Source organism: Solanum pennellii, chromosome 2 (genome assembly GCF_001406875.1).
Source record: "Solanum pennellii chromosome 2, SPENNV200".
Lineage (NCBI taxonomy): Eukaryota > Viridiplantae > Streptophyta > Magnoliopsida > Solanales > Solanaceae > Solanum > Solanum pennellii.
The window spans coordinates 51,055,234-51,077,593 of NC_028638.1; the positions used below are offsets into that span (position 1 = coordinate 51,055,234).

The following is a 22,360-nucleotide window of genomic DNA, read 5'->3' on the forward strand; positions in this document are numbered from 1 at the left end:
TTGTTTAAAAATAGTTCAAATCTCATGTTCATGGTTTTACCTTTTCATCTAAAATTCAAGGACAAAAAAAATCATCGATTGAATGCTTTAACCATAATTTGACAACAAAAGGTGTGTTTCTGATAATTCATATTTCAATGATAAAAATAGTTGCTTAATAATATTTTTAGTTTAGAAGGTCTAGAGATAATTATCTTTTCTATCTATTTTACTTTTTTCATTAAATATTATTTACTTCTTTTGTTCCTTTTACTTGTCCACTTTTGAATTGACACACCTATTAAGAAATAATTAATGACGTAGTGAATTTATCATTTTATCTCTATTAATTATGAAGTGGGTGAAAAGTTCTACATTTTTCAAAGTAATTAGTCATCTAATTGTGGGTATAATAGGTTAAAAAAAAATTCTTTGTTGATTTGTCAAAATAGACAAGTAATTAGGGTCAACTATAAAAAGAAAAGTGAACAAGTAATTAGAGACGGAGGTAGTATCATTTAACACATGTTTTCAATAAAGTCAAAGGATAAAATAGTACTACCTTTGTCACTATTTACTTGTCATGTTTAAATTGACACACCTATTAAAAAAATAATGTGAGTTAATCATTTTACTCCTATAAATTATGAATTGTCTAAATTGAAGACTTAATATGAGTTTAGTGCTTCTAGATATTTTGATGATCTCCTCACAAGTGTAGGGACCTGGTCCTTTGCAGAGTTGAAAGCTCGTTCATTCACTAAAGTGCTGGACAACTGTAAAAGTTGTTTGTGTCAGGAAGATTGGTGAAGCAGCAGAGTATTTCACTAATCAAGGACGACTAGGTTGTTTGTTTGATGGATAATAACTTTTCATAGTATATATCAAACAACCAACCACAACATTAATCATTCGTTCGAAAAGAGAGAATCTTCAAGCTTCAAGAACAGCAAGGAAACTGATCGAAGTACATTTATTGCTTTTTGTATTTGCTGTATTTGTTTGCTTGTAATTGTTCTTTTACTGTAGGATTCGTTTCAACTGTGATAGAAACGTTTCAAACTTGGATGAATCATTGTAAGGGCTGGGTTAGAGGTAACTTCGGCTTTTACGTCAAGTCTATAGTAATCAGGTAGGATCAGTATAGAGAGCAGTGTTGTATCTACTCATGCTCAGCTAAGTGATAGGGAGTATTACTTAGTATGGAGATTAGTATGTTAATCTCTTGTCTTGTACCGACTTTTACTTTTGCTTGTTAAAGATTAGTAGAAGTGGTTTTGAAAAGTCATGTTGAGAACAAGTTGTGGTTTTCCTCCCTTGAGCAGGGAGATTTCCACATAAAGTTGATTGTGATCTTTACTTCTGCATTTGTTCCTTACTTGTTGATTATTATTGTCTTGAGGACTTGTCTTGAAGACCTGGTCCCATCCAAGTAAGTAGATGCATACATTCCAACACTTAAAATTTTCAAGAAATTATACATTATCCAAAGTAATTAAATGAGTGTGTAGTAGGTTTAAAAAATTATCCTTTATTGATTATTCAAAATAGATAAGTACGTTGTGTCCCTAATTACTTGTCCACTTTTCATTTTTAGTTGTCCCTAATTACTTATCTATTTTGACAGATTAAGAAAAGACAATTCTTTTTTTCTCTATTATACCTTCAATTTATTATTTTGAAAAATGTAGAACTTCTCAAAAAATTTAAGTTTTTAATTCATCCACTTCATAATTAATAGGGGTAAAACGATAAATTCACTATATAAATTTTTTTTCTTAATAGGTATGTCAATTCAAAAGTCAACAAGTAATTAGGGAGAGAGAAAATAATTAACAAAGAGAGTAATATTATCTCTATTATTTATTGTTTCTTACGAGATCTGTCGAATAAATAATGAACAAATATTGGTTGAAGGGAGTAATTTCTTCTTGGAGAGTGGAATATTGACGTTGACAATTGGTAAATTGAACCAACATAAATTGTCAATTTTCTTTGAGTAAGAAGTATTCCTTTATCCTTAATCTGGTGTCACTGTTTTGTATGTATTATGATTTATGTGTTTAAGTTTCATGTGTTACTGTTATAAAATACTCAGGCAATTAAGTTATAAGTTCCAGAATTTTAATTTTTAAAATGAATATTAAATGATAATTTGATTTAAAAAATAATATTAATATGCTAGTATAAATCAATATTTACAATCTTTTACACTATTAATAATAATAATATATATAGCTTAAATCCTTGGCTTCTCAACACATGATCGTTCAGTTATTGACTTATATTGCAGCTCCCATGTGATTAACCAATAATTCATCACTTATGAAGATTTATCTCTAAAATAATAATACTAAGTCATGTCCCAAACGGTACGCCACTTAAAGAAAATTATGTTTAAAGATAAGAGTGATCCATATCTCTATCAAACCATAATGGACATAGACAACTACTCTTATTTGTTATCTAGTGTCTGCTAATTCATAACAAAGAGTTCTATCAATCAATTATAAAACATCATTGAAAAAATCAAACAAATTTATCTTATACCCACAAAATTAAAAAAATAAAGACAAAATTTTTAAACTATCAATTATTTTATACATGCATTAAAATTTGTGATCACCATTTGTTTCCAGAAAACCTGTCAAAATCATCTCATGGAAGAAAAAAAATGGTTCTAGATATGGACAACACATGCAAGCACCAAAAAAGAAGACTTAAAAGTCATATAATGCTTGCAACTATTAGCTAATTGATGATGCAACATCCAGTGAAATTAAATAGACCATTTTTGTAATATTTAAAGGACTTTTGTTTTGCAAACTACCAATCAACTTGGATGGGAGAGTTATAATTTTTTTTTTCCACTCACAAAGTATTAAAATAAATTTTAAGTGGAGCATATACCCAAACGCAATTTAATGTCATTTATTAAGTTCAACTTGAAATACCTTTTTCTTGCCTTTCATATATTACTTATATTAAAATTCATGTTCCACTCCGATAGAAATAACTTTAGCGATAAAAAAAATATATATTATTAAACAAGAAAATATCTTTAACGATATTAGTTAATTTATAAAGAGTTCTAATTGCTTTAAAAAAACATATTTAACAACAATTATTATCTTTAATTAATTATCATTAAAAATAATTTAGAAATAATATCCAAGCACCTATTATTGATTACTTTACTAACTTTTTTTCAGTTATTTTATTTTTACTCCAGATAAAGTTTCTCACAAAAATTGTACATACATTATCTCAAGATAATGTATGCAAAGTACTAGCAATGTTAAGTTAATAAAGTTTAAATGATAAAAATGTTCAAAAAGGTCGAATAACATTCTGCCCAAATAGATTTTTTCCTATGTTAAATTATCTGATGATGATGTCTTCTTATACCACCAACAAAACATAACATTAACTTTATGTTACGATTATATCTTTCTGTCCGATAAAACAATAAATTACATTGTAACATAAAAAAGTAAATAATGAGTTAATAAGGAAGGTATAGTAATATGCTTTACGGGGTCCCAAGAGTCACATAATAACAAAGAGTTTGGTGTTTCTTGAAATACTCATGAGGGATCGTTTTCTTCTATCCTGATGTGCTTGTGTTTCCTTAATTTGACCCCACTTTATATATATTGTTTCTCTATTATGCTCTGTCATATTGGATCTATGTTCTAATTAATAACCATATACAGACAATTACAAACTTATTAAATTTATATTCATAACATGACATTATTAAAAGTCACTTTACCAAAAGGATAATGTTAGAGGCATGCACCCTCCATCTTTTCAGACCCTACTACTTATGAATGTAATATTGTACCACACGTGATTACTTTGCGTTTTCAACAAAGATAATATGTTAAATTTTTAGATGACATGATTGCACAATTATCAGATAGATATTAGAGAGTAGGCAACTAAAGCAGAGCAAGAATAATGGGAGGACATGCTTCAAAATTCATCAAAAACATAAATAAATTGAGTTGAAGAAGAATTCAACAATCAGTTCCCTTAAATCAAGATCTTCAGAACTTTTATATTTCAATGACCACTAATTAGGGAGGAGGAGAAGGAGTTCGTACCTTTTCTTTTCTTTTTTTCTTATAGATAAGATGACTCAAAATGTAATATACTTGATAAATAAAAAAAATACACTTAAATATAGTGTCATATTTAATAAGGAGGATCAAAAATTTATTTTGGATACTCGTGTGAGTGGGACACCAATATTTGCATGAGTGATCCAAAATATGTTCAAAACGCCCACAGACTTTGAAATAAGCATATTGATTATAACATCATCATCATTTTAATATATTTCAAAAGCATGATGGACACTTATATAACGTCCGCTGATTCATCAACCCAAGACTTTTCTTCGGGGACATTTATATATACTATATACTATAGTTTGAATAATTATATTAATCAAACCACGTATTAAGAATGGAAAAAAAGAATATTCAATGTTTCGAGAAAATATGTCAAATCAGCTTTAGGACAAAAGGTTCTAGAATCCCCAAAAATAAAAAAGTAACACAGTTTGCAAGGCCAAATTGATGAAGCAACTTAGAGTGAAAATAGACCATTTTCTCTAATATTTTATAACGACTTATGTTGAGTTATGGTGAAAGCATGAATAATAAATCACCGGCCCATAAAAAAATTAATCTAAGGTCAATACCAGCTCCAATAATATGCTTTACAATATCCCAAGAGTCATTTGATAACGAATACCTCACTTAAATTTATCACATTTTTAGCTTCCTCTTTTTCTGTTTTCTGTTCATAAATATTTGTCTTTTTTAATAAAAACAAAATTTTCAAAATATTTGTTAATAATCTCTATTTGATATTAAAAGAAATTAAGACATAATTAATTATTTATTTTCACCTTTTACACTTTGATTTGTGTATAAATATGAACGAATATCCAATGTATTACCAAAAAAAAAATACTTATATGATCTTAGTTAAGTCAAATTACTTCCTACTTATTGTTTTCTTCTAGAGCTTTCAGCCTGACATACTAGACTTGTATTTATCTAATTTGGCCCTACATCTATCGTAAGTATCCACCTTTTTATTACTCCATTTTTTTTCCAAAAATTTGATTTTAATTCATATTGAGAAATATTCGATGTTCAAAGAAATCATATCTAAATACATAACTTATTTCATTATATCTATTAAATCTCATATCAATTAAAAAAAATTAGTAAATTTTTATTCTCCGACACTTTATATAATATATCACTCAAATACATCACTATATACAATATATCAGGACATACGTGATGTATCGAGACATTGAATAATCTATTTGAATTCCACCAAATTTTAAGAGAGTTTATAATTTAGAAAATAATAAGAATATAATATAATTAACTCTTAACAAAATAAGTTTCGTATAAAATTCCCTTTAGAATAATATCAATCTATTCTTAACATGTTATTTCTAAATTATTTAAGAATCAATTACAAGTCAGTGTAAGAATATATTTTTTCCCTTTCAAAATACCTATCACAATTTCTTTTTTGATAATAAAATTTATATATATATATATATATATAAATTTTATTGATATTTTAAGATATACATCATTGTATTGATAGGAGAAAATTGTAAAAATTTTTTATATAGTTTTTGAATATTTAAGTTAATCATATGTAACTTAAAATTAGTCAAATTAACTACGAAAAGTGAAATGTGATAACTATTTTGATATGGAGGAAATATTATGAAAAATAAGTTCTAAAAGGATGTTCGTGTTCGTATAAAGTTGAATCCTTCAATAAACATCACAGAGGTGCGCCATTAGCTCTTAATATCCTGACTGTCTATCTCATAGACATATACTTAATACATATATAAACTATGATCCACTTTGATTTGCTTGAAGATCAAGTGTTCGATAATTTATATATATTTAAGGCGAGCCTCGAAGAACAACTATTGTTGATCAGAATAATAGTTTATTGAATTAGATATTTCGAAAATAGTTGTCGTGTTATTATTTTTTAGAAAAACAAAGGTAATCTTTTATTGGATATATATTTCAAAAATAGTTGTCATGTGATCGTTTTAGGAAAACGAAAGGTCATTTTTGCTGGATGTATATTTTGAAAATAGTTGTCTTGTGATCCTTTTCACGAAAACGAAAGGTTATTTTTTTTAAACGATATGAATTGTATTTGCTGTATCTTTTTTAAACTTTGATATAAATACAAGAAAATAAGTATTAATCAGAACAAATGGCCCATTAGCTCAGTTGGTTAGAGCGTCGTGCTAATAACGCGAAGGTCGCAGGTTCGAGACCTGCATGGGCCAAAATTTAATTTTTTTGGTTACATAATAACAAGTTCCAAAAAGGTGATAGATGTATATTTTTATGATTTATCATTAATGAGGTCGTATTACATACATACATACATACTCAAAGAGAACCCCAGAAAAAGTCACAAAGGATGTATGCTACAAACCTTAATTGCTGCTGGTTGTTCAGGAGAAAGCAACTTCCTTTTCTGGCAAAACTCTGCATTCATTTCATATACAGAATTGCAGCAGCACATCACATGAGAACATGTAAATGAAGTTGGTTTTTTTCTCATGGATAACTTTCACATCTCTGACTAAATTTTGCGAGAGCCTCTGACGGTTGGACTATTCACCATTCGCGAACTTATACTTGCAGTTCTTAGAAGCCTCCGGAATTCTGACAAGCTTATCTTACCATCTTTGTCGATATCTGCTTCTTCTAGCAATGGGTCTATAGAGCCTTTTAAGCCGGTATGCTGCATACAAGTAAAAGCCACATATGAGTATTTTGTTTTATCTTTGCAGAGTTGCGGAACAGGACAGGGTTCAAGTTTTCATAGAAAGCTAGCATTTATATATACAACAGTGTTGATCACTTGAACAAGAAAATACGACATACTAACCATTCTAAGTTCTTCTGGAGTTATGAATCCATCTCTATCAACGTCAAATTTCTCAAAAGCAGTTTGCGATCTTTGCTGCCATTTTAACAAATTATGCTCCTCTAACTGATGCACATGTAGAGTCGCTGCAACAAACTCCGGGAAATCAACAAGCCCGTCTGTGTTACTATCAATCTGAAAAATCAATGAACAGAATGCTTCAACTGTAGGAAATGCAGTATACATAGGCAGAAAAAAAGCATTGGCAATCGTTGAGTAAACCCTCAGATTATCGCATGGACTCATAAGCCGGAAATTTACAGAACTACTATGTGACAGACATCACATTCCTTTTTATCTTCTTTTTTTCCTTTTTGTGGATGGCTCTTTGGTGCGTTTGTCCTTTTCTTTCCTTATTCCCTTTCATAGGAGGAGTAGGGACTAAATTGGTTGCAAACAGATGTCCCAGCTTGACGTTATAGAAGGTATTTCATAGGAATAACTTGATCTTACATGCCATATTATAGTGATATACTTTCATTCCTAAATATATTAGCTTACCGCTTGAAGAATCTCATGAACCCGCGATTCTTTCATCTTCCAGGGAAGATCCTTGGCAAGGGCCTGCATTAGAATTGGATGTCATAAGTGATAACATAAATGACAAAAATAACATTATATTACACAAGGCTTTGTTGCAAAGACAGGAATATAAGTGCTCACGATGTTAGCCAGAAACTTAGAGAAACTGTACAGGAAGAAACTAACTAGACCATGAAATAAGGGAAATACCTGTCTCATTTCTTCAAGGCTAATAACACCATTTTTATCCACATCAATTGCAGAAAACTGGTCCCGGACATCTGCCAGCTCCTCCTCATCAAGTGTGCTAGCCAATGCCTGCCAGATAATGAAATTGCATGAAGTTAATGTTCTCTACTTTTTATTTTGACTTAGTATCAGATAAGTCTATGAAAGTAAGAAAGCTATGAAGTTACCCGTAATGCAAATTGCTTTAATCGACTGTATTTGACAAATTGCCGCATGTTCGACAAGACAGATATGTCTAGTGGAATCTCAGACGCATCACCTCCTTCACGGACCCATGGATGTGCTGAAATGTTCATATATATCAGTATGAAAAAACTACCATTTGTTGAATCATCAATTCAAAGGTCACGAGAATACCAGTAACATCTAATTAAGTGAAAACAATGAAAATTATTCAACATAATTATATGAAATTTAACAGAAGCATGGAAGCTATATAGCAAGAACTGACAAAATGGACATCCAACACAGTGCTAATGAAGTTGCTGACTCAAAATTGACAAATTCAGTATATGAATCTTTTGGACCTTGAGTTACTTCTCCGATAATCATGCTTGGTAATTGTAAAACCTAATCATCACTTAAAAAGATTGTACTAAATCAGAATATAATTACTTACACAGGGCCTGGGCAGCAGTAAGTCTAGCACGAGGATCTTTCACCAATAATTTCTTAACAAAATCTTTAGCACTGTTGCTTATAGTTGGCCATGGCTTGCGACGAAAATCAGGTTTGTTTCGTAAGACCTTAGGATAGTAGAAGCGGAGTTAGAAACAATACTAAATCAGCTAAAAGCACAAATACTTCACCAAACATGACAATGAACAAGTTACACTTCTCAAAAGAATTAAATAACACATTCGAATAAGATTTTATTTAAATAACCAACAACCCAAACAATCCTTATTCAAAGATACAACCGTAGCTTCAATGAACTCAAAAGAGAATAAGAAAATTTCAGGTTTGAGAAATTTTAATACCGACTATGGAATGCAGACTAAGTTAATCAAGAACTAAGAATAATAAAGCAAAACTATACAGGAGATTCATCATCAGTACCATATTTGGAGTAAAATTTTGAAATCTCAAATGTAAAATTGGCTAATCAGACAGAGAATTATGCAATTCTTTAAAATGTATTATGCAAAGTTAATATTGGTAAATATGCCACTTTGACAGAATAAAAAGTTTATTTCCTAGAAGAGCTTAAAGATCATAACGCATTTCCACAAGTTTCCAAGAAAGAATCACAATTTAAAATGTTGCCCAGCTGCAGAGCTATAAGAATAAATATTAGCAGCTCACCTCCTTGAATATGCCATCCTCTGTTTTATCCCAGAAGGGCCGACGACCACAAAGTAAAATGAATGTAATCACGCCAATGCTCCACACATCTGATTCAGGTCCAGATTTACGCTTTAATACCTCTGGGGCTACGTAATATGCACTTCCAACTATATCTTGGAATTTCTTCCCTGCATTTATTGATTTAAAGTTATAAGTTTTTGCTATCTAAGGAAGAACCAAAAACATCTTTGACGGCTTTAACAGATTTATGAAGAATTGAAGTTCATACGCCATAGCAAAAAGATCTTTCTCAAATACGAAAAATGAGTTTAAACTAAAATATGTCATTGAGTAGATTTGTGGACATCCAATCACCTGGTCTTATGAAGTCTGAAAGACCAAAATCTGTGGCCTTTAATGATGAGTCCTCCTTTGAAGATTTAAAGAGAAAATTCTACAAGAAAAGAAATGTGTGTAAGAGAAGCAACATAAAGCAGCATTAGTAAACCAAAGGAAGTACATAACTTCTTGCAAACCTCAGGTTTCATATCACGATGCACCAATCCATGTAAATGACACTGAGCGGCAACTTTTAACATCTGACCGACAACTATTGCTGCATCTTTCTCGGTATAACGGCTGTCCTTTCTGATCAAAGGAAATCATCGATAACTTACATATGTATTCTTCTTAACAAGAAATAAATTATAGAGCAAGCACCACAGATCACGAGATTAAGTAAACCTGGTTTATACTACTTACTTGGCCAAAATGCGGTCCAACAGTTCTCCACCCTCACATAACCTACAGGAAAACAAATTTGTAATCCATCAACTGTCCTTTAGATAGCATAATTGATTGTAAGGAAAGAACTAGGACCTGACGAATCCATACAGAGCTCTTAATAACGAAACTTACTCCATTACTATGTAAACATAGTTATCATCCTCAAATGCATTATAGAAATCAACTACATTCTCGTGACCGGCTAAGGCCTTCAATATCTTGACTTCTCGTTTTACATCCTCAACCGCAATTGGAACAACCATCTGCAATGATTCACTAGAGTTATGCTATAGTTGTAATAAACTGGAACATCAAGAAGTTCAAGATAAGGCAATTGATTATGCAATAGTATAAAACTTCACAAGCTTCTAAAGAAGAAACTTCCGCAAATATTCTTATTTGCATGAATAACCCCATCATTCCAGAAGGATGAACACATCTTAACTGGTGTGCAGAGATAATAGGAGACAAAGTTGGACAAACCTTTCACAAAAAGAATAGTTTTTCTCCATAAAAGCCGATGGCAAACTAAATAGTTGCATCATGCATCAATAACCAAGACTTGTGCAGTCACTTTCAGATAAGTCCATTCATCAGAAAACCAAAGAAGCTACCACTACCTATTGATTAAAAACTAACTCTCTCTAAACCAGGCAAGGAAGCCATTTTCCATTTAACTGTACATAATAACAACAAGCAGCACTAATCACAGAAAACTAAGGTCCAGTGCTTAGGTGTTCCTATATGTCAATGCTTAGAACCACAACCATCATAATTAACCAAACAACTTCCATAAACCTATAGTTTTCGAGATGTTTACGTCTCTTAAAAAGCACAGCTTCGCCAGTTAGCAATCCATTAAAAATTAACTACAACTTAAATTGGTATTTCAAAATTAGCAGAAGATAGTATTTTGTAACCGCAAAAGCTAAACAAATACACTGATTGAACCAAATAAACAGAGACATGAACTAAAAACAAAAAGGATAAAGCATGCGAATTCGCAATTCAGTAGTTTATGCATATTCTTCTGAGTCAACCAAAGTCAACCAAGACATTTAAAAATAATTAAAGAAGAAATAGTTGAACCTATAATTAGGATTGAACAGAAATTTTCACAGATTCCAAATTTGGTGCACTACACAACTCCATAAGAATTTGATATAGCAGAGGATGGGGAAAGGAAAAAAAAAAAGAACCTTTTTCTTTTCAATTCTCTTGACAGCCACACGATTTCCATTAGACTTGTCTGTTGCAACATATGTGTATCCAAATTGTCCATGACCCAACAACTTTCCGATTGTAAACTTGTTATCAAAATCTTTATCATACCCAAAATCCGTTCTTTTCCCACAAGGAATAATCCCACTTTGCTTCCTCGTATTATGCTTAACATTTTTCTGAGAATTTCTCGTTTGTTGCTTAACCCCACCGTTATCCTTACCTTTCTGTCGATTGTAATAAGACCCCTCTTGTTTTCTTGATGTATTTGTTGTTGTAGGAACCGGGTTCGCTGAACTCCGCCGATTACGGTGGCCATTCACGGTGGCGGTATTTGTGGTGGTGGTGGAAGGGGTGTTGCTGTTTGAACCACTAACTTTTGAGCTAGAAAAACATATGTTGCCCATTTTGATATATGATTAAAATCCTCAAAGTTGAAAATTTTCAGATATTTGAAACAAAAAATCAAGAATCAAGATTATGGATAATATAGGGAGAAAAGAAAAGGGGGCAAATTAAATAAAAGATGAAAGATTATAGGAAATAGGAAGAGGAAGAAAGGAAGAAGGAGACAGGAGGTGATGGACCATGCTAATGGTCAAAAACATACTTTTTTAATTTTTTAATTTTTTTATTTTTGAAGAAGAAAACCATAAGCCCTCTTATTTCTTATTTTCAGCTTGGAAGAATGGAGGGAGAAAAAAATGAATATTTGCAATTTCTTACTTTTGATTTTCTATATTTAACATTTTCTCTCTAATAAAAAAATTAATGGCAGATTGAGATTTTTCTCTCACTTTTTTTTAATGGAACAAAAAGAAAATATAAATGAGGTTTTTGGTGTTCTCTTGTCAATTTTCTCAGTCACTTCCTCTCCTCAGGTACGTATTTCATACGCACGTGCAGAAATTTGGTATCAAGACTACTAAAATAGACAAAGTGAGACCAAAAAACACGTGGTATAAATAATAAATATATAATTTCTAATTTTATATTAGATATCGTTTAATTTTAATTATGTATAGATACATATCTAAATTATTATAAATTTGAATAAAAAGACACCCATTTAACAAATCGTGTGATATTATTTTAAATTTTAGAGCAATTTAGTTAGCAAAGATGTGCTCCAAACATATCAATACGTACAAACTACAAAGCATTAATTTGTCAAAAGGTTGAGCATAAGCCTAATAAATTGACAACCAGTAAAATGACATAAGCCTAATTAATTTGATAGAAATTTAAAAAGCTCTCCATGATAAAAAAAAATTTCTATGCATCCCAAACTATTTTTGACCTCAGTTTTCATTCACGTGATTCAAACAATCAGTTCATATATATTTAAATTTTGTAAGGAAAGAAAATGAATTTAATTAGTCTCTGCGTCCTTTTTTTTAATAACCGCTTTATCTATTTAAAATAATTGTTATAACCGTTATCATATGTTAACTATTAGCTAAAAAAAAAATTATATCAAATAAAAATACCTTAAAGATACAAATTGTTTTTAGCTATTTTCTTATAAATATAAAAGAAATAAAGTTTTTAGTAATGTGCAATTCAATAACATTTACTAAGAATAATTTAATGAATTATATCCTATATTCATTTCTTTTTCTTACTAGACTTAAAAAGAATGTAAAGTGATCGTACACACGGAGGGAGTAGTTTAATCACCAACTTAAGATGAATTTTGTTTTCTAAAGACGCCAGTATACCACATGTAATTTATCCATTAGAATTAAGAAGAAACTCATGGCGATTAAAATAAAATAAAATATAGATAAGCATTTTGCAGAGTACAATATTGTTTAGAAAATGCCTCGCCGTCCATTAGAGAGATTAATTTTTTTTTTTTTTTTTTTTTAAAAAAGGTGGGCAGTAATATCATATAATATTAATATTAAAATTTCTATTATAAAAATATAATGAGTTCAGTATTAATATTTCTACAAATTCACCTAGAATTACTTAGTTGAAACTTTTTAAAAGGAGGAAGAGGGATCGTATGCGTTTGCCTAACGAAATATTCTGTGTACTTAATTAGTTATACATATGGCTTTTGTAAGATTGAATGATCGAATTAACCTAATAATAAAAAGAGTCACCATCAAATTAAATTAAAAAATGTTTGCAATGCGTTAACTATGTTTAAAAAATTTAAACCAAAATGTGAACTTTTTACATAATATTTTTAAAAATCAGGTTTAGAGAAGATTTTTGTTTAGCTATATATTAAATTTATGGGTAGCTAATTGTGATAATTTTAAAAACAGTTGACTAGTAAAGCATAAATATCGATCGATATCTGTCCCAATCCTGCTCACCTATATGACCAAAGTTGAGAGTAAATTTATATGCCTATGTTTGGCACAAGTATTGACCTAGTCTTTTGGAAAAGTTCAAATTTCTACATGTATTTGGCAAGTACAAGTCATATCAAGAAACTTTCAAACTTGAACTATACAAGTGAGTGACTAATTAACTTTTATATTTGGTGATAGGATGACCATTCTAGTTGATTACAAGATTAAAAGCCTGGCCATAAAGATAACGAAGATTTATTCTAATTTATGGTGTCAAATGGGTTAAATATATGTCATTAGGATTTGGAAACTTTTCTATAATTTGAAACACAATGAGATCTTTGTTCTAACACAAACAATTTCGTTTTAAAATAGATTTCAGCCACCAAATATATTTCTCTCTTCTTAAAAAAAGTAATTTATACGGGTTATTATGGAAGTATCTAACCCTCCAAGATGTACTTCTTAAATAACATTTTTTAGAATTATTTATATATAATTAGATTTTCTTGGTTCAAATCCCAAGAAAAAATGAGTAGTAAATCTTTTCTTTGTAATGAATCTTGCACAATGTAATGTTGAATTAATGAAGGCTCTAATTTAAGTATCAAACGCTAATAAAAATATCACAGGATGGAACTTAGAAGATTATTAATTTAAACAGGCCTATAAATTTTAGAATTAAATATAAAACTTGTGTGAACTTGCATTAAAAATAATTAGAATATTAAAATTGATAGTTTTTATGTGTGAACAATATTAAAAAAGACATGAATTTGGAGCATCTATGCAAGTCATATCACTGTTTTGAAAGGCAGGGGCGTGAAGCAACGCGTTTTATACGGTATAGAGCGAGGTGTAAGTCTCGAGCCACGGAGCGTAAGTCTCATGGATTTACAAGGCGTACTCTCATGTATATTCAATTTTAAAATAAGCAAAAGTAAATTTTTCAATGATTTACAATTTTTATTTGAGATAGATATTAATAATTAATAATGAAGAAAAAAATATTATAATTACTATTTGAGAAATACAATTAGACAACAATTAAAATATGATTTAAAGAAAAATATTAAAAACGCCCCGACGTGCGCTTTTACGTCCAAGACTTACATTTTATGCTTAGAGCTTACGCCTCAAATTTTAGGACTTACGTCTCATGAATCTACGTCTTTCATTTACACCCAACGGCGTTTTCTGTATGCCCCGCCCCGCGCCTCGTCCTGGGACTAGCCCCAAAAATGTTTTTTAAAACACTAAGTCCTACTAACAAATAAATTTTAGAAAAATTAGTACGTAATAAATCAATTTAAAAAATCGAGTCTAAAGAGCATCTTTTTCACTAATCGCAAATTGCATTCACGTCTAGTAAAAATGTAAAATTGCAGAAAATAACAGTCTTGTTTGAATATTCCAAAGTTTTTGATCTGTTTTTTCATTCGATATTTCATATTTGTATTGCTGCCTGATTATATTTGAATTTGTGCAACATATAGTCCCATTCGGAGGGAAACACCCCTTGTCAAGAATTTTTTTATACATAAAATTCAAATACAAAACTTTTAATTATGAAAAATGCAATCTCATTCTCTACGCTATATTTGATGGTAGAAAGCCTTTAGGTTATTTGGCTATATGTATCCTCAAAATTCAAAGTTAAAACCAAAAAGACCTCTGAATGACCAAACAACTACGAATAGTAGACTTGACTGGACTGCATACACTTCTGAATGACCAACCAACTACGAGTAGTATACTTGACTGGACTGCATACACTTGATACACATTTGCTCTTTCAATTTGATATTTATCGTTTAAGTGGTAAGAGTACGTTATTTATTCTATTTTATGTGATATTTTTTGTAGTTTGAAATTAAATAGATTAGATCGTAATTTTTCAAATATCTTTAGACATTTTTAATCATCAATTGGTGTAACTTATAGTATTTTTTATATAGTTTATAAATATACAAATATTATTTTAAAAAATTTAAAAATTTCATGCATAAATTTTCTATTAAATTTAAACTGTTTGACTTTTGAAAAATGTAAACTATCACGTAAATAGAAATAAATACAGTGATATAAATTAAATGTGTGAATATTAAAACTTACGTCAATGTCTCACCTTTAGAAACGCAAAAGAAGGCCAATTTTTTGTATTTTTGTGTGTTTCCGTTTAAACAACTGCGCGCGTTATTTGATTTTGACCATCACAACAGGAGACGGCAGAATTTGTACACTATATGCTCCAAAAGTTAATAAAAATTTCTAGTTTTTCTATAATTTAACTTTTTGAAATTAAGAAAAATAATTCAATAAACATATACTTTCAGTGCTAATTTTACAAATATTTAATTCAATCGGTAAAAAATAGTGTTTTCGCCCAAAAAAATTTAAAAATATTTTAATAAAAAAATCATTTTCCCCATTCATTGATCTGTTATTTCAGTTGGAAATATCATATTTTATAATGTGAATTTTCCATTAATTCGGAGTGGCAAAAAAAAAACTTTGTTTCTAGCAAATGCTTTGATCATTTTGAAGGTTGGGACATCTTCTTAGCTCGATGAGAAAACATTTTCCAGACTGATATACTAGAAATTAATTACATAATTAAATTGAGTTAATTCTAATTAAACATGTTTAACGTACTAAATCCCTCCATCTGTTTTCACACTCCATAATTTAAAAACTTCCATTTCACACAACAAAAGAGTGAGAGTTTATCATTTTGTAAGTTGGGTAGTTGAATTCTCCATTTTCTGCTTCTTTCTTCTTATTTTCTTGATGGGTCCATAAAGAATATCTACTTAATAAATCTTCTAAAAAATGTGGTGATTTATATTTTTAAAAATAACACAGACCACTTAAAATTAATTACATAACAAATAATGTGATCTAATAATATAGTACTACAACTTATTCATTGTACTTTTTTTTAAAAAATAAAGGAATTGGAAAATCTGGAAAAAAGTATCTCGATCTTCATGAATCGTGATATATGTTGTTGGACAAATTTTCATGCCTTACACGCAGTACGCACCCATTGGCCACTTTATATATACTTCAACCATTAGTCGCACATAAGGTGCTGCCTTTTTGTGGAGCCTCTTTTCCATTTTTGTTTTCTTGGTGGTGGTGATCATACGCCCCTGTTTCTATTTACTTGTTCATATTTTTTCTTTTAGTTGTTTTTATTTACTTGTTCATTTTGAAAAATTATGAAAGGATAAAAAAATATTTTATTGTATTTTCATTTAAATTTTTTAAAAATTTTCAAATTTTAATTCATCATTTTTAAAATTATAATTAATAAATATAAGCATCATACTAATTATTGCTATATTAATATGTATATCACTTTTAAAATGGACAATTAAACAGGAAATAACTTATTATACTCAAATATGAAAGCAAGGTACACAATTGAGTGTTAAAAAAATAAAGAAACGTGCCCCATTACGTACACGTGGTCCAAACATTGGGGTGCTCTACCTCTACGTCGGTGTTTGAAAAGAGCCACTTACTAGTTCAGTAATAGTATTATATCCCACATGACTAGATGACAAAAATTGTTAAATGATTTCTCTTCCTTTTATGGTGTGTATAGATTTGTCTCGTATATATCTTTATCGGTGAATAGTGGGTATATGATGAAAAAAATAGTCAAAATATTCTGGATACTATTTTAATCATCTCAAATACTTGTTGTATTTTTAATTTATATAGTCCTTAAAAAATATTAAGTAGGAGGGATGCGTGTATAACTATTTAGTTTATTTACTTATTACGTGTTTTATTGAGGTATATGTATTCTTGAAGAATTTTTACCGAGTAAAACATGGAATAAGAGAATAATTCAACTTTTAAAATGACAAATATTTTTTATATTGACGATAATATTTTGAGATGGAGGAAGTATATTCAATATACAAATAAATAAATAAATGAGAAATATGGATTCATTAGGTTCCGAATGCAGGACAGCAAAGGCCAATTGTGTTTCTTGCAAGAAAGGTTCACGCGTCTCCTTAGCTACAACTTTGAATATTTATGTATTATTACTAGCAGATTTCTGTTGTAAACTAGGTGGCATATATATTCACGAATAATATAAAACAAATTTTATGTAAATTAACTGGTTATGCGTGATACTTTTCATTTGTATTTATTAAATTAATAACAAATTAATGCTTGTTATTATGTCATAACATTAGTGCTTATTTATATTTATAATTTTCTTTTAAAATGACTCGATTACTTTAATGTTTTCTACATCATCATATTTGTTTTTAATTCTTTTCGTGTCAATTACAAAGTGGGAGTAGCTCATACTTATACGTCAAGAAATAAAACAAATCACTTTTTTTTTCCTTGTTAGTTCATTGAAAAAGAAAGATATAAATACTTCACTCTACTTTCCTCCTGGATATAATTTTTTTTTACAATATCGCATAAAAATTTTTTAATATATATTTTTTTAATCTTTTCTAGAAACTTCCATTCCTCTTACTTTCTTGACTTAAATTTACAATCTTCGAATCGAAAGTGAGGACAATATAAAGTGATTTTCCAAGTTTAAGAAAAAGTGATGCAACTTTATATTAAAAGAAGTAACGGACAACATATTTGATCTTTTCCGCCATTTCACTTTTTTTATTAATCACACGGAACAACAAATGTATGTCAACTCTTGAGTCTTGTCATACCACTTTCTCATATGTCAAGAAAATAAAAAATTAAACGAAAGTCATTCTATACTCGGAAAATTGGGCTAAGAGCAGCTTGTAATTGAGCAACTGGGCTGGTAAACTTGGGCTAATCATATAGCATCTTCCAGTGTTTTGAAAGGGGACGTGAGACGAGATATTTTATATAGTACAGGGCGAGATATAAGTCTTATGGATCTACGAGTATAGTTTTATGTATATCCAGTTTTATAGTTTTATCTTCTTTCGTAGGAAATGGCGTTATGTATCATCTAAAAGACTTTAATTTGAATAAAGTAACAGTAAGTTTGTTTTGTAATAAGATTAAAAACATCACCAATTCACAAGAACATGATTGATTGTTATTCAAGACAATACTGATAAAAGAAATTACGCGCATAGCTTGTTGTTTCAAGTGTTAAAACACTTAAGCAAGAATTTCCTCAATGGGCTTGGACTCCAACTTGGCCTCTTCAGTTTTTATCTTCTCATCCTTGGCCAGTTTCTTCAGCCTAGCTAGCTCAAGATCCTTACTCATTTTCCTCCTGTACATTTCTGCAAATGTAATCGGCTCATCCATTATCGCCTTCTCTCCTTCCCTAATTTTTAACGGATACACTTTTGCATCTGGTGCTGGATTCTGGAATGTGGCTATCGATAATCTACTGCTATTCGAATTCACCACTGCTTGATGATCAGCATTCTTGAACCTTCCATTGCTCAAATACTGTCCAAAATTCACATAATTAAATTCACATAATTTTAATTTTATCGGAATATGTACTAGTACTAGTACCAACTTACATGACCATGATCACCAAGATTAACCACAAAAGCACCTTCAACGGGCTGAACAGTGATCCATGTTTTGCCATTATCTTTAGTGGCTTGAAGCCCACCAACTTGGTCTTGTAACAATAGGGTAATGGTTCCTGGATCAGTGTGTCGTTTGAGCCCAAGAGTAAGGTCAGGCTGTGGACACTTTGGGTAAAAATTGACAACAACTTTTTGGTCCATATCCACACATGCCTTGGTTAAAGCCTCTTTCTCTAAGCCCATTGCCTCTGATAGTACTTCTAATAATTTGCAAGCCAAGTCCATTAACTTTTCACTGTATTTCTCAGTTACACCTATCCAGCCTTGTGGTTTGTCTGGCCATCTAGAATAATCTCTAGCTCGAATTGGGTATGAAAAGTAAGTCACTATTTCACGCCAGTCTTGAACCACTTCACCCTACAAAACAATTGTAGTGTATCGTTTTAATGAAATATAGTAATTAGATAGACTTTTGTATATCGTTATATACCCATACTTTAAATAATGAACCTACAAGAAAAAGTAAAGTACGAAACAGTGGTGGAGCCAATTTTGAATAAGAGGTTCAATAGATACACAAAGTAGCTGAAGAAATTTGACATTAACTATATACATCTACCTAAAAAATTATTTTAACCTTATAATTTCCCGCCGGTAGGTCCGATTGACCCCGGTAATCCGCCCTGCTATGATGAGCTACTAATAAAAATGTAGTGTAAATAGGTAAAATAAAATAACTCAATAATAAATAAAAACAAAATTAAACTGAAAAATTAAAATAATGACATAATATTATCAAACTATCATTAAAAAAAATAATTGTTTTCATCTACATGTACAATACCATAAAAATTTAATAACAATTAAAACAAACTTTATATTTTTCAAACTATCAATACAACGGCTACCTCGGGAAAAAAAGGGGATCTGTTACAAACACTTTTTCATCCGTAGGTATATCTTTTCTATATTTAGAAATTTATCACTAACTTTTTTTATTTATTCCTATTAGTCAAAATAAAAAATAAATTGTGGTGACATAAAAATAGGTGTGAAATAATTGTTACCTGTAAATGGCTTGAGACAATGAAGCCACCTTTCTTGCCACCAGACATGTCAAACCGAAGCTTTTCGTCAGGAGGCAATTCGAAAAATTCCTTTGCTAATTTTGTCATTTGTGATATTAATTGAGCATCAACCCCATGATCAATTACCTGAAAAACACCCCAATCTTCACAAGCATTTACTATTTTCTCACATATTTCACTTCTTCTTCCATTAACATCATCAATACCTTGCAACGATATTACTGGAATTTCGTCACTAAATTTATTGTAAGCAACTTTTGGACGTTCTTCTTCATCCCTAATAAAACTTGTTTCAAGGGTCTTTTCATTTGCTAAAGCTGTTAGTGTTGAAGGTGCCATTTTTTGTTTGTTCAAAAGAGTTATGAGGTGCCCTTTTTTAATGGTAAGTAGTAAGGTGAAATAAGGGGTGGAGATTTATAAGGGAGTGTTTGCGTGGAGCTATTACTACCCTTCGTGTCAACTAACAACATTTCACGTGTTCTCGTACTAGAATTGCATTTTGCTTTACCAATTGAAGGGTAGATACCACCATACTTTGGGGGAAAAAAAATATATGAAAAGACGTCGAATTAAATGATGTTGTTTTATTTGAAATTATTGGAGTTAAATTTAAATATTTATTTTGATATTGATTATCTTATTAAAAGTATCTGGTTTTTAATTCTTGTAAAATAGATTAAAATGTAAAGCGTAACACTCAAAATGAATATTGTTTAACTTCGTAAAAAGGTACTAATACCATAGTATGTACTCTCTATTATATTAGTCTTCTGTTCTATTTTACACACATTTTATTTTATATGAGTTAGTTTAACTTGACACGATATTTAAAAAAAATTAATTTATAAAATAAAAATAAGTGATAAATATATATATATCAGTTTATTATGAGTTTACTTAATATAAAAATATGTTATTTTTAGAGGACTGATTAAAAAAAATAGGGGAAAAGCGTAGTTGCATTGTTGAAAAGTAGTTCCTACTAAAAATTGTTTTTCCACTATAATAATGTTACCACCAATTGCTAACAATATTTTCTTTAAATCACACGATAATTGTTAATATGAAAAATTCACCTTTTCAACTATTAATCAACAAACGGAGGGTGCGTGAAATGGAATGTTGGTTAGGAGTTAGGATAAATCACGTGACTAATACCAACCAGCGTCGCCTAACTAAAACAAAAAACATGTATATATACTTTTAATCATCTTGTGTAAAGTTTCTGTTATATATTACTCCTCTCTTAAATTAATTTAATTGTCGTTGCTACTTGCTAGTTGCTTCTTATAAATTATCCTATAATTGAGTCAGGGGAAAAAGGGTTAAACATATCCTTTAATTATATGAAATGAGATTATTGTTTTATTAATAGTTGGAATCAAATATGTTCATTTTTTAATTCTAATTTTACCCTTATTTTCAAATGATGAAGTTTATTATTGGTTATGTGTCTCTCGTATCTCTTAATTAAGGATTAAAGTATTATTTTTTTAAACCGAAAACAAATTTGTGCCTTTTGCATAATTCATAGCAAATATGACCTTTTTTTTCTTCATAATTTTGAGTTTCAAATTTTCTTTATTAATTACTCATTTATTTTTTATCTTATATAGACATTGAAATTTTGAAAGACTCTACCCTCAATTCTGATTGGAACTCTAGAGTCTAGATATATTAGATTTTAGTTAGAATTTTTGAATGCTACTTTACCTTATACCCTAGCTCATGACCATATAAATGACAATATATTCCTTTAACAAGACATATCCTCCAAAAACAATTTAACAAAATTAATTAAGTGAAGATGTGTGCAAAAATAGGGCAATAAAACTTGTGAAAACATACTTTTATCATATTAATATTTTTGAATGTGTAATAAATAGGCTACTTTTGCACAAATTGCTTAAATGATGCTATTCCTGCAAATCAGCTACTTTCTACAGCGGATGCAGGGAAAGTCCAGATAGGGATCATCTAAGGATTGGGCCTTCCCAACTTTGATTTGTCGTTAACAATAGTAATAAGGTCAAGGAAAGGTTACGTAAATGTATTCTTCGGCCATCTATGGTCAAAGTATACATTTTTTATATTTATTTAAGGAAAACTTTCACATATAGCAAATAAAAAATTATATTTGTATGCTATAGCAAAGTTTGCATAATTGCGCTTCATAGCAAACATAGAAACTATATAATTCGTTATACATATACAGTTGAAGCAAATTTTATAAAACGAAGTGTATAAAACAAGAAAGAGAAAGACACTTAGGCAGAGAACTGTATAAAAACGAAGTGTATAAAACGAATTGTATTATTATAAGTGTATAGAACGATTATATACAATTTGAATTTGTATAAAATGAGAAAGAGAAAAAGACAAA

The 22,360-nt window shown here is 29.8% G+C and overlaps 2 protein-coding genes and 1 non-coding gene across 4 annotated transcripts; 1 reads left to right on the forward strand and 2 right to left on the reverse strand.

The window, feature by feature from the left end:
• Positions 1–6,248: 6,248 nt before the first annotated feature.
• Positions 6,249–11,735, reverse strand: LOC107009312 (calcium-dependent protein kinase 18). Of its 2 annotated transcripts, XR_001455395.2 has the most exons (13): positions 11,031–11,735; positions 9,964–10,094; positions 9,808–9,849; positions 9,582–9,693; positions 9,421–9,499; positions 9,064–9,233; positions 8,378–8,504; positions 7,926–8,041; positions 7,720–7,827; positions 7,489–7,551; positions 6,949–7,122; positions 6,490–6,801; positions 6,249–6,325 (listed from the first exon to the last, which is right to left on the reverse strand). XR_001455395.2 is itself a non-coding variant. In XM_015208623.2 (12 exons), exons 1-12 carry the CDS (start codon positions 11,457–11,459, stop codon positions 6,640–6,642), a joined length of 1,713 nt encoding a protein of 570 aa, XP_015064109.1. In that variant the 5' UTR covers positions 11,460–11,735; the 3' UTR covers positions 6,353–6,639. The 2 variants fall into 2 exon arrangements, 1 of the variants encoding a protein (XP_015064109.1); XM_015208623.2 differs by lacking the exon at positions 6,249–6,325 and having other exon boundaries at positions 6,353–6,801.
• TRNAI-AAU lies at positions 6,264–6,337 on the forward strand. Its single transcript has one exon. It is a non-coding gene; the product is annotated as a tRNA-Ile (tRNA).
• Positions 11,736–18,359: 6,624 nt separating the features above from the next.
• Positions 18,360–20,374, reverse strand: LOC107011910 (naringenin,2-oxoglutarate 3-dioxygenase). Its single transcript, XM_015211594.2, has 3 exons — positions 19,957–20,374; positions 18,878–19,306; positions 18,360–18,800 (listed from the first exon to the last, which is right to left on the reverse strand). Exons 1-3 carry the CDS (start codon positions 20,314–20,316, stop codon positions 18,501–18,503), a joined length of 1,089 nt encoding a protein of 362 aa, XP_015067080.1. The 5' UTR covers positions 20,317–20,374; the 3' UTR covers positions 18,360–18,500.
• Positions 20,375–22,360: the final 1,986 nt, after the last annotated feature.